At 43.4% G+C, this 11,359-nt stretch overlaps 2 protein-coding genes across 2 annotated transcripts in view; one reads left to right on the plus strand and one right to left on the minus strand.

Annotated features, from left to right (window-relative positions):
- The window catches only part of TIMM9 (translocase of inner mitochondrial membrane 9), a 14,470-nt gene extending 12,101 nt beyond the window's left edge, over nucleotides 1-2,369 (plus strand). The window contains exons 4-5 of the mRNA XM_004698616.2: nucleotides 827-922; nucleotides 1,990-2,369. Of these exons, the coding sequence (XP_004698673.1) occupies nucleotides 827-922; nucleotides 1,990-2,124 (231 nt within the window). The 3' untranslated portion in view covers nucleotides 2,125-2,369. The remainder of the gene's footprint in view (nucleotides 1-826; nucleotides 923-1,989) is intronic.
- Nucleotides 2,370-2,530: 161 nt separating this feature from the next.
- Nucleotides 2,531-11,359, minus strand: part of TOMM20L (translocase of outer mitochondrial membrane 20 like) — a 9,875-nt gene continuing 1,046 nt past the window's right edge. Inside the window, exons 2-5 of the mRNA XM_030884869.1 lie at nucleotides 11,161-11,357; nucleotides 4,099-4,177; nucleotides 3,506-3,648; nucleotides 2,531-2,575 (exon numbers count right to left, since the gene is read on the minus strand). Of these exons, the coding sequence (XP_030740729.1) occupies nucleotides 2,531-2,575; nucleotides 3,506-3,648; nucleotides 4,099-4,177; nucleotides 11,161-11,357 (464 nt within the window). The remainder of the gene's footprint in view (nucleotides 2,576-3,505; nucleotides 3,649-4,098; nucleotides 4,178-11,160; nucleotides 11,358-11,359) is intronic.

Genomic DNA, 11,359 nt, shown 5'->3' on the forward strand with positions numbered 1-11,359 from the left:
ACATGCACACTGCTACAGATAAGAGCCCACAACACAGGGAATCCAGGATAGATAAACCCCACAGGGCCAGCAATGAGAGTAGAGAAACGGAGGATTAGGGGAGGGTGGGGGTAGCAAAGAGAAATTGATCACAAGGATCAACCAATAACCACCTCTCGGGGACAGGCAATAGAAAATTGGGTGAGAGGCGATAGAGGACGATGTAAGATATGAAAACAATCTGTAACTTATCAAGGGTTCATGAGGGAGGGGGAAGAAATTGGGAACTGATATCAGGGGCTCAAGTGGGAAGAGAATGCTTTGAAAATGATGATGGTGGCATATGTGCAAATGTACTTGACACACTGAATAACTGTATGGATTGTGATAAGAGATGTAAGAGCCCACAATAAAATTATTTTAATTAAAAAAGTAATTTATCAAGGGGTCATGAGGGTGGGAGGGAGGGAAAAAGGAGCTGATACCAAGGGCTCAAGTTGAAAGAAAATGTTTTGAAAAGGATGATGGCAGCACGTGTACAAATGTGCTTGATACAATTGATGTATGCATTGTTATAAGAGCTGTAAGAGTCCCCAATAAAAAGATTTATAAAATAAATTTAAAAATTTTACAAAGAAACATTACCTAGTGATGGGATAATTTGGATAAACATAACAAAAATGATTGTACAACTTGAAGAATATATCCAATGTCACTAAGATATTTAAGTTAAAAAAAAGATGTTTAAGTAAAAGTTGTTCAATTGCTGTGTGTTATGCTCTATGTAATTTGAACATGATTTTTAAAAAGAAAAAAATCATTAAAGAACATTTTGTTTCATGTGTAGTTTAAGGAATTTCTTGGAACCTACAATAAACTTACAGAAACCTGCTTTTTGGACTGTGTTAAAGACTTCACAACAAGAGAAGTGAAACCTGAAGAGGTAAGAAAAGTGTTGCCTTCTAATACTTCTCTGCAGTTTTGGTAAATCGTGTACATGGGATTCCCCTAGGTCTTTAGCTTGTTCCCAGTTACGGGAGATTTAGACTACCTATTCTGTTTCCATTGGTCAAAGGAACTGAAGCTCCCAGGACCCATGACAAGTTTAACGAGGCCGAATTTAACATATGGTCCTATTGTGCTGACACACCTTTTTGGAGAAGATGCTTGGGGTTGAGTTACTATTTGAGAAAAGATTCTTACTAGTTAGCTTTCAATTAAGATGACCTGTCAGACAAATAAGATGTAAGACCTTTCTTTCTGTCTGACCCCTAGAACAGGAAAGAACAGAGCTTGAATTCAGTGGACTCCAAATCCCCAATCCTATTGGAAGTATTAACTTTTAATATTCCCTATCATAGTATTTATACATTGGTTCAAGATGACATTAAAACTTCCTTCCAGTACGTACTTGCTAAATAACTGATGAAGTTTAGGAGAAATGTTAAGTTCAATACTTGTGGTTTAAAAAAAAAAAAAAAGACTGAGAATTTGGATACGAATGGATTTTCTCATTCACGTGGGTACTGCCCTCTATTCCTGTATTTTATCCATTGAAAAGGAGGATGAGAGTGTGGGCTTTCAGTTAATATAGAAACATACCTCCAGAAAAACAGCTTCATGAAGTTAGGAGCTTACTTACCATTGTTCTTAGTGCCTCCAAACTGGTAAGCATTCAGTATACAGTCATATTTGTCAAAAAATGGAGATATTGATTAAAAGTTACACATTGCCAAACCCATGGTCATGAATTTGATTCCAACTTTACAGCAGCCATATATGGGTTTTTTAGACTGTAAATCTGAGACAACCTCGTCTTTCGCTTACAGAGGATCTGGTGGATTAGAACTGCTGACCTTGTGATTAGAGCACCACCAGGAATCCTTTGCTACACAATACCATTTAATTATCAGATAGAGTCTAGGAAAAGCAAAGTTTTTTAATACTTTTTTTTATTATTATTTATGTTTTTGTTTCTGCCTCTTTGGATCTTCTGTTTTTATTTCCCAGACCACGTGTTCAGAGCATTGCTTACAGAAATATTTAAAAATGACACAAAGAATATCCATGAGATTTCAGGAATATCATATTCAGCAGAATGAAGCTCTAGCAGCCAAAGCAGGACTCCTTGGCCAACCCCGCTAGAGGTGGATGGACTGGGGTGTGATGTTGCCCTGGAATGAGGATTCACTTGACAGAAGGCCTCGAGAGCAAAAGCCCCCGTGCCCCACGGTCTGGGAAATGGGAACCACTGGAGAACCAACTGCTGTGGACCAGGCGTCATCAAACAGAAGGTCTGTGCAATGGAAATAGTAACATGCAACACTTGTGGAGGCCTTAAGACTCGCAGCTTGGTCAGTTGATTAGAAAAATAAACTATTGTTTCTTCAGTTGTGACTGTTAATTTTAAATCAAAATATGTGTCCAATCATGTAAGAGACAGAAAAAAAATTTTTATTACTAAAAATAAATGGAAGCCACACTGAATAGTTGTTTATCCTATATAGTACCATAGTATTCTGACTGGACTGTGGATACGTTGAAATATTTTTCAGTTGGGATCATCCTCCTGTTCATTTGCGTCTGCCTCAAATTGCTGGTAAATACATAAAACAGTTACTTTTTAATCATTTCAATACATAATCTTCTTCTTGCCTTCCTTCTTGTATAAGAGTGGGCAATACACATTCTTATCCTGGCGACATTTTCACACAACTCCAGGGAGAAGCCCATCTAACTGTTGTTCTCTAGTGTAGACAGATTTATTTTGTTTTTATTGTTTGCATTGTGCTCAGAAGCTGAGGCAAGCTTGAGTGGTTCTAAGATGAGCAATGTGATGTGTGATCACTATAAAAAGAACCCAAGGAAAAGTAGTGTCTTAGAGTCAAATGAATTCCGAAACATGTTTAAGTATTTGAGGAAATTCTAGGTGATGCGTAAGTACACCAAGCAGATTGGTCAACTCAACTGGACCAATAGCCTTTAACTGGTTGCCTTATGAATGGATTCCATTTAATACCAATCTAAACTTACAATTAATAGAACATTAATGAACCTCTGTTTACATTTATCAAAATAATTTGTTTTCTTATGTTAACTGAAAGTATAAGTGTTCTGCGTTGATAATTTACTATGAGGGGGGCTTCAAAAAGTTCATAGAAAGATTCCATTATCTTTCCATGTTTCCATGAACCTTTTGAATTCCCTTCATAAGCCATTAATCCCGTAACACCACTTACCTTACATGCCTCTATCCACATTATAGTTACTAATTATATCTTTGGAAAGGTAAATATCAACAGTGTAAAATGTTAAAGAATGAGTAACACCCACAAAATAGACCATTTCGTATTATTCCAAGGGATGTGAAAGAATAAACTTCTTTTATCAGAGAGCAAGAAAGGCAACCAACAGACATGTCGGACTTTGGGCCATTCACAGATACAGTTGGCTATTTCTTTGTGATCAAGCTCAACCTAGTTATTTACTGTATTCATATCACAAAGACAGCTAAACATGTGCTCACCTGGCAGATAAGGGGAATTTGGTGCAACAGCATCTCAAATACCTTGGGAGGAAGTGTTTGCTTGAAAACCGTGAGAAGTTCGTGTGGTTGTCCACACACTAAAAGGGCATTGCTGAGATGATCAACCCCCATTCTGTGCTCTCCTGAAACAGACGGATGCATTTGGGGCATAATTTGAAACTTTGTCAAAATAAAGTGTGAGTTACATAACTAAGAAAGGGATTTATGAAATTTGATTTCTAAGTAAAATTCTATAGGTGCTACTGCATTAGACAGACTAAGAATGAGGGTTCATAAATGAGCGCTGTTATGAAGACTTCCCAAAGAAGGCCAGGTTTCTAGATTACATAATCTGGGAGATTTATGCGTGGCCTTTTACCTGACAATAAGGGAGGTGTGCTTTTATTTGGCTTTGCTGCAAAGGCTGCAATATAAACTTTACAGTAAAGCTGGATAATGTGATGACACTCAACATGCTCATTAACGGAAGCAAGTGGGTCTTAATACATTTAGCTAGTTAGTTGACATGCAAATACTAGTCAAGTATTTTTCTTAAACATTAACTACAGACAAAGGGACATTTACATTCTTACCTCTAGATAACCAAAGTTCTCCCATCCGTACTTCTTGCAGGAACAGTTCTTGTAACTTTTCATTTGCTGAATTCCATAACTAAAAGATTCACAAAACATTTCACTGGATTATGAGCATATGCTATAGGGTTACTGATCAAATTAATTAAAAACAAAAACTTGAGCAGAACCCAAATCTACAGTATTCTAGTTTACCCAGCTGTCTAAAATATACAGGAAAGACTAATCAATATGATTTTCACAGGTAACTGTATATTTACAAAGCTATTGTCTAGGGAAGGGTGGTAAACTTTTAAAGAGCCAATCATGTCCCTCACAATTTAAAAATTATTTGAGAGCCATAAGTATATCTTTACCAACAAGTGAAATCACCATTTTCTGAATGATAGTTTTTCAGTTTTACTTCAGAGCCACATGTATGTGCCAAGAGTTGCATATGGCTTGAGAGCTGCAGTTTCCAATCCCCAAATGTGGGTATTTCCAGGAGCTCTAGTGGCGTAGTGGTTATGTATTGGGCTGCTAATTGCTAGGTCAGCAGTTCAAAACTACCAGTTCCTCTGCGGGAGAAAGATGGGGCTTTTTACTTTTCTGTAATGGGTTACAGTCTCGGGAACTCACAGGGACAGTTCTACCCATCCTGTGTCCTGCAGGGTCACTATGCATTTGCATCAACTCGATGGCAGTGAGTTTGTTTTGCCTACAATGCTTTCTCTGCCCTGCTGGGTCATGTGTTAGAAATGTGATCTCTGTTCATGCAGTATAACTCTAGTGACCACACCCATTGTCACTGAGATACTTTCAGCTGAACAACCCCATAGGACATAGTTGACATGTCCCCATAGGGTTTTCAAGGCTGAAAACCTTTTACTGTGGAAGCAGACTACTGTGTCTTTCTCCCAAGGAAGAGCTGGTGAGCTTGAACTACCAGCCTTTTAGGGAGCTGCCAAGTACATAGCTGTGCCATCCTGGCTTTAATTCTCTAATACACCAAAACCGGAATCCATTGCCATTGTTTCCATTGACTCAGCCAGGCAAAAAGATAAGCTGAAGATTTTGTATGGTAGTCCTACATGGTATAGTAGGGATTTGGCACTTAGTGCTCAGGTGGGGCACTGGTTCCCTGCAGTCTAGCTCAGGAAGGCACCCATGGTCATGAGGTGGCATCGTCCTTCATCGCTGGTAATGTTAAGTCATTCAAAAATCACTGGTGGTTTAAGGTAGAGTAGGCTGGCCCTAGCTGCAAATAGCAAGTCGACTGCCAGTCATCCCTGCTGCTATCTGTCAACCTTCAGAGGGATTTTTTGTTTGTTTGTTTTGGTTGTCTCCAAGAACATTCTGGAGAATGAAAAGAGCCTATGTGAGTAGTGCATTTTAAGCTTTTACCCATATGCTAGCGATGAACAACCACAGGTTTCAATCAACAAATGTCTCGTGAGAACATGTTTTAGAGTAGGAAGAGCTGGAGGGGATAGGAAGCCAGGTCATCATGTGTTATCCACAAGGAGTTTGACCTGTGAAAATGCCCTTAGGGACAACAAATTCCAGTGTCCTGTACGGGTCAAAGTACAGAGACACTGCATCTGGCTGGCCCGGGAATAAGGAAAGGTTTCTCAAAAAGGATAGCATGTGCTATCCTGTGGAGACAGTGGCCGTTTTCATGAAAAAGTACAAGTGATGGAAAATACCAAGTGCTCTTATTTAGCTGGTGTCAGAGGAAACCAGCCTCCAACAATCAAAAGGCCAGAAGTCACAGGTGTACAGCGACGATAGAAAAAGATGATGAGAAAGATAGGAGAGAATGATGCAATAAAGGAGTCTGACACATTTTACAGTAGCATGCTCATCTCAGCTTCTCTTGATGGACCATGCCAAACAGCATGTGGGAGAAGTGAGCTTGAGCAGTTACTATCTGGGGATCTTGATAGGTAAGCTTAAGACATGCATATTCAGTAGTTACATATGTCACAGGGCGGGTGGTATCTACATTGAAGGTCCCTGAGCTCACAGGTGAGGAAACCTAATACCTGAATTGGAGGAAGGTACAACGGGGGTTGGGTGTCATGGCGGGAAGAGAGAAAAGGATAATGTCTGCTTCTGTAGGGAGATATAATCAACCACGTGCTCACTTTAAGGCAGCATAGCTGTTAGGGGAGAATCTGTGGGTATGATTTTTAAAGCAGGATAATGTACCTGGACTTTACCTCTAATTTACGAAAGTGGAGGCTTTCCTACCATTGGAATACCAGCTTTCCAGAGTCCCTCTGTAATAAGTTAGGGAATATATTGCCCTCGGTGTTAGTTTCCCACAAGCTGGATTTTGATGGGATGAGGGAGGAAGCAAAGGAGACATGTAACACTATTACACCTTGTCCTCAGAGCATTATGTGAAAATCACATTATGCGAAAAGGGAAAGTGATCATATCAGATCACAAAATGGAGATGACAGCATCAGCACATAACTGCCAACCAACCAAGTGTGGCCCAGCCAAACTGGTGCATAATCATCACAGCCAGCACTGATCCGGCTTCATACCTCATGTTCTTTATAGACATAGATATATATGTCAATGCACAAAGGACATCTTTAACCAGTCAGAAATGCAAAATGTCAGATAATGAGAAGTGTGAAGTAGGTGTAAATGCCAACTATTGAAAGCCAGCTGTGGTCTAAAAACCTTAAATATATTATTCCAATAATTAGGAAAATAAGGTGTTGATAGAAAAGGCCCTTGTGAGAGGTCATGATGTCAGACTAATCTGCAGTATAGAGCACTACTGCAAGGAGTTCATTCAGAACTGAAAAACAGGAAACATTTACTCTGTTAACATGAGAACCAGAAGCCTGGGTAAATAGTAATCAATGCCTGAAGTAGTGTGGAAGCAGTAAAGTATGTGATAAGCCGTAGGAAAACAGCATTCGGGACTGGTTGTGGATGATGAGGCTGACATTTAATCAGAATGAGGTGAGGTCATAGTAGGCGATCCATATGTACATATCTGAGCAAGAACAGTGGCAAGGGATGAGAAGATGGAATTTACTACTGCACAACATAGGAAACAGATGACAGCGCAGTGTAATGTGGCTCGGAATGCTTCCGGAGATGGCGTATTGAATCGTACCTCTGATGAGCACTCTGGGGGGAAGCAGAGTTCCTAGGGAAAACTGGGAGGAGGAGGAGAACAGAATCACCTGGAGGGTCTCTTAAATTTGGAGTTTCTTGGGCTCTACCCAGACCTACTGAAACAATTTCAAAGAGTTCACTCAGGTTCACTGCCATCGAGTGGATTCCAACTCCTAGCGACTCTAGGACAGAGTAGAACTGCCCATGTGGGTTTCCAAGACTGCAGTCATCACAGGAGGAGCAAGTCTCTCTCTCCCTGGAGCAGCTGGTGGTTCCCAACTGCTGACTGGCGATCAGAAGCCAACGCAACCCACGACGTCACCAAGGGCCTTGGAATGTCAGTCCTCACAAACTGCTCAGGTAATTCTTCATGCCCTCTGAGAGCCAAGATGTGGATCGAAACCCTTGGGGTGCCCCTGACCTCCTCTTTTAGAGTCTCTGGTACTCAACTCTTATGCCATCAAGTAGATTCCAACTCAAAGCAACCCTACAGGACAGAGTACAACTGCTCAGTTGAGTTTCTGAGACTATGAATCTCTATGGGAGTAGAAAGCGGCATCTTTATCCCACAGAGTTCCCGGAGGGTTTGAACCGCTGATCTTGTGGTTAACAGCCCAACTTATGTAATCCTCTATGTCACCAGGACTCTCACATCACTGGTGCCATGATCAAATCAACTTTATTTTTAATAAACACCAAAGAACTGAGTTATGAGGATTGTGGGAAAAAACAGTTACAAAATCCTGCTCAGTAATCCAGCTCTTCAATATTCCTCGTCTGAACTCCCACTGCATGCTCTCCTTGTCTACATCTCCCATCTCTACCCCATCTCCATAATGACAGAGTACTTTTCCCTAAAAACGACAAAACAATAATTGCACTCCTTTTCTGAAATACAGTCATCGTCACTGGTTATCTATCACAATAGAAAAACCTCCACTCCTCACTTTGGCCTTCAAAGCCTCCCAGCAAGAAAACACCAAGCTGTCAGGTCTTGTTTCCCACTCTACGTCACCACTCAGCTGTCTTTCGGACCACAGCATCCCTGAGGGCTGCCCTTTGGCGGTGTGTGCGTGGAGCGGGGGAGGTGTGTTTAATCCTCTGTACATGCTCTTTCCTTCTGACTCGAACAGATTCAACAACTATTGTATGAGTACCCACAATGCACCAGCCCCCGTTGGCTCTGGGTGGAGCGGGAGACGTTAAAGAAAGCCTCACAGGTGGATATGCACCTGCAACAGGGGATGCTGGCAATGAGGGGGGAGAGGGGCCATGGAGCTGCACAGGACTACCTCGGCCAGACAGGTCAGGGAAGGTAGCTCCACTCACAAAGGGGCTTCGAACTGTTCATGCACTTTACAGAGCCCTCTTAGCTAGCTCCTCAGGCACTCCCTGTCAGGCTTCTTCCCAGGCATAGAGATCTCCGACTCCCGCCTTTCCGTGACCCTATCATCAAGCAGTTCTCAGGTCCCACCTACTCTCCATGGACAATTTATTACTGACACCACCATAGTTCAGAACATTTCTCATTCTCACGTGTACTGCTATTTTTGCCTCCCATGCATTAGGGGCTGGGTGTGGATGATGAGGTTGAACAATAACAGTGGCAAAGGATAAGAAGATAGAATTACTGCACAGACAAATCTACAACAACAACAACAAATGTTCTTTTTATCTAGTAACTTTAATTATTGCCCAGAAATACTTTGTACTTTCCCCAGTAAACATGAATTTCTTAGCCTGGCCTTCAAAATTCCCAAAACCAAACTCACTGTCACTCAGTCGGTTCTGACTCATAGTGACCCTACAGGACAGAGTAAAACCACCCCTGTGGGCTTCTGAAACAGGAAATCTTTATGGGAGTAGAAAGCCTCATCTTTCTCCCAAGGAGTGGGTGATCGTTTGAAACCGCCCAGTGCATAACCTACCAGAACTCCTAGCCTGGCCTTCAAAGCCTTTCCTAATTCATTCAACCACTACTTAGTTCAACAACCTTACTTTCCACTGTGACCCCATTGCCAAGCTGATCTCTTCAACAGGTCTGGCAGAGTTCCCACTGTGACCTCTATGAAAGTGTAAGTGCAGTTTTCTCTACCCTCAATCTTGCCTCTTCTGAAAACTGGCCCCAGAGTCAGCCCGTTCTTCTAGGCTTTGTTCAATTGCAGCCTTCTTCCTAGGGCTGCTTTGTCCAAAAAGAACCATAGCACCATTCCTGGTCTCAGAGGCACTTTAAAAGCCTCATTTCTCCCCCACCAAAAAGTCGAGTCTCTGCTTGAGAGCGAGCAAGCCTTGGGGCTGTGGAAGTGGTACCAACTCTCAAGTGCTCTCTACAACACACTAACACACACCCTGCTTTGTCCCAGGGGACCCAATCCCCATGCGGTGAGGATGTCCAGCCCATATGGCAGTGCTTCTCGACCTTCCTCACAGTTCCTCATGTGGCGGTGACCCCCATCCATAAAGTTATTTTCGTTGCTACTTCATCACTGTAATTCTGCTACTGTTATGAACTGGGCGACCCCTGTGAAAGGGTTATTCGACCCCTCAAAGGGGTCACGACCCACAGGTTGAGAACCACTGCCATATGCAGTCCCCTGGCCAACAGTCTCAGCTAAGTGGACAGCCAGCATCAGCCACCACATAGGTGAGTCTTCAAATGACCAGCCCCTAGACCTTGACCCACAGTGGCTGACGTTGAGTGACACGGTAGCAGAGGAGCGCCATCTCACCAAGCTCTGTGCACATTGCAGATTACAGCATAAAACATGTTCTTTTCACCCGGAGTTCAAGAACAGCAAGAGGTCACTGGAACACCTGCCAGGATAATCCTGCTCTGCCTCAAAGATACGGATTCCTGCTCCTCTGCACTCCTGGGACATTGGCTGGCCTCTCACCCCGCCTGGTGGAGGGGTTCTTCTTCTTCCCTATTGCTGACATGTGCGCTTCCCCGCCAGTGCCTTCTCACACACAGGTGGCTTTCAAACTGGCGCTGATGGCTCAGTGGAATGAATGAAAGCTAACACACTGCCGTCGAGTTCGATTCTGACTCCTGGTGACTATGTGACAGGGTAGAACTGCCCCTGTGAGCGTCCAAGACAAGCACTTTACAGGAGTTGAAAGCCCCCTTTCTCCTGCTGGTGGTTTTGAACTGCTGACATGGAGGGTCGCTGCGTTCATGTAACCTCTGCACCGGATCGCCTTCGTTCACTGTGAAAATGCACACAAGAAACTATAGCCCTTCAGAACGACCGTGAGTAAAACGGCCAACCACCAGGACGATTGTCTGTAATGGTTATTTAGAAAATAAATTCCATCTAAGAGAAGAAAAACGCTATGTTCTGAGCTAGAAGAAAGGTCCTATGGTACAGAAAGCGGCCAGGTAGGAGTGACTGCCATGGTTTCTAGTGTCTTCTGTGCTTCTGTTGGGGCAAGGGCTCCTCCTGCCTGCCTTGTGTCAAGAGAACTCACGTTTTCTTTATCGAGGCCTTCTTCTGGGGGAGGTGGGTGGGAGTGGGGTAGGGTCCATTTCTCCTTCCTTTGTAGGGAGAGAATAAAATGTAAAAAATACCAGAGATGAGGGCTTGGTCCGCACAACTAGTGGAACCAGCCTGTTGCCATGGCGTCCAGGACCCTCAGTGAGTGGCCCTCTGGGACAGCGTAGAACTGTCCCTCAGGGTTTCCTCGGCTGTAATCCTTCAGAAAGGGGCCGCGGTGCGCTGTTGGGTTCAGTGTTGGACTGCTAACCACAAGGCCCGCGGTTCAAATCCACTAGCTTCTCGGTGGAAGAGAGATGATGCTGTCTGCTCTGGTAAATATTTCCGGGCCAGGAATTGGAATCGGGTTCAGGGTTCAGCTTTCAAGACACCGGTGGGTTCGAACTTCCAACCTTTCAATGAACTACGGCGCCACCAGCGCGCCTCCTCTGAACCCAAACCAAACCAAACCAAACTGCTGCAGCGCCCATTCGGAGGCGTCGCACAGAACCTGCTGGGTGCGCCCAGCACGACGCCCCGACGTGGAAAGAACGCGGCGCAAAGCAGCACGCCGACACGGAACGCCTTTCACCTGCGCATCCCTTTCCTCGGCCCGTGGCGGGGCGGTCCTTCTTTCTGCAAACACAACACGGCACGTGCTGGCT

Source organism: Echinops telfairi, unplaced genomic scaffold, assembly GCF_000313985.2.
Source record: "Echinops telfairi isolate 266 unplaced genomic scaffold, ASM31398v2 ScPeMD7_18;HRSCAF=68, whole genome shotgun sequence".
Lineage (NCBI taxonomy): Eukaryota > Metazoa > Chordata > Mammalia > Afrosoricida > Tenrecidae > Echinops > Echinops telfairi.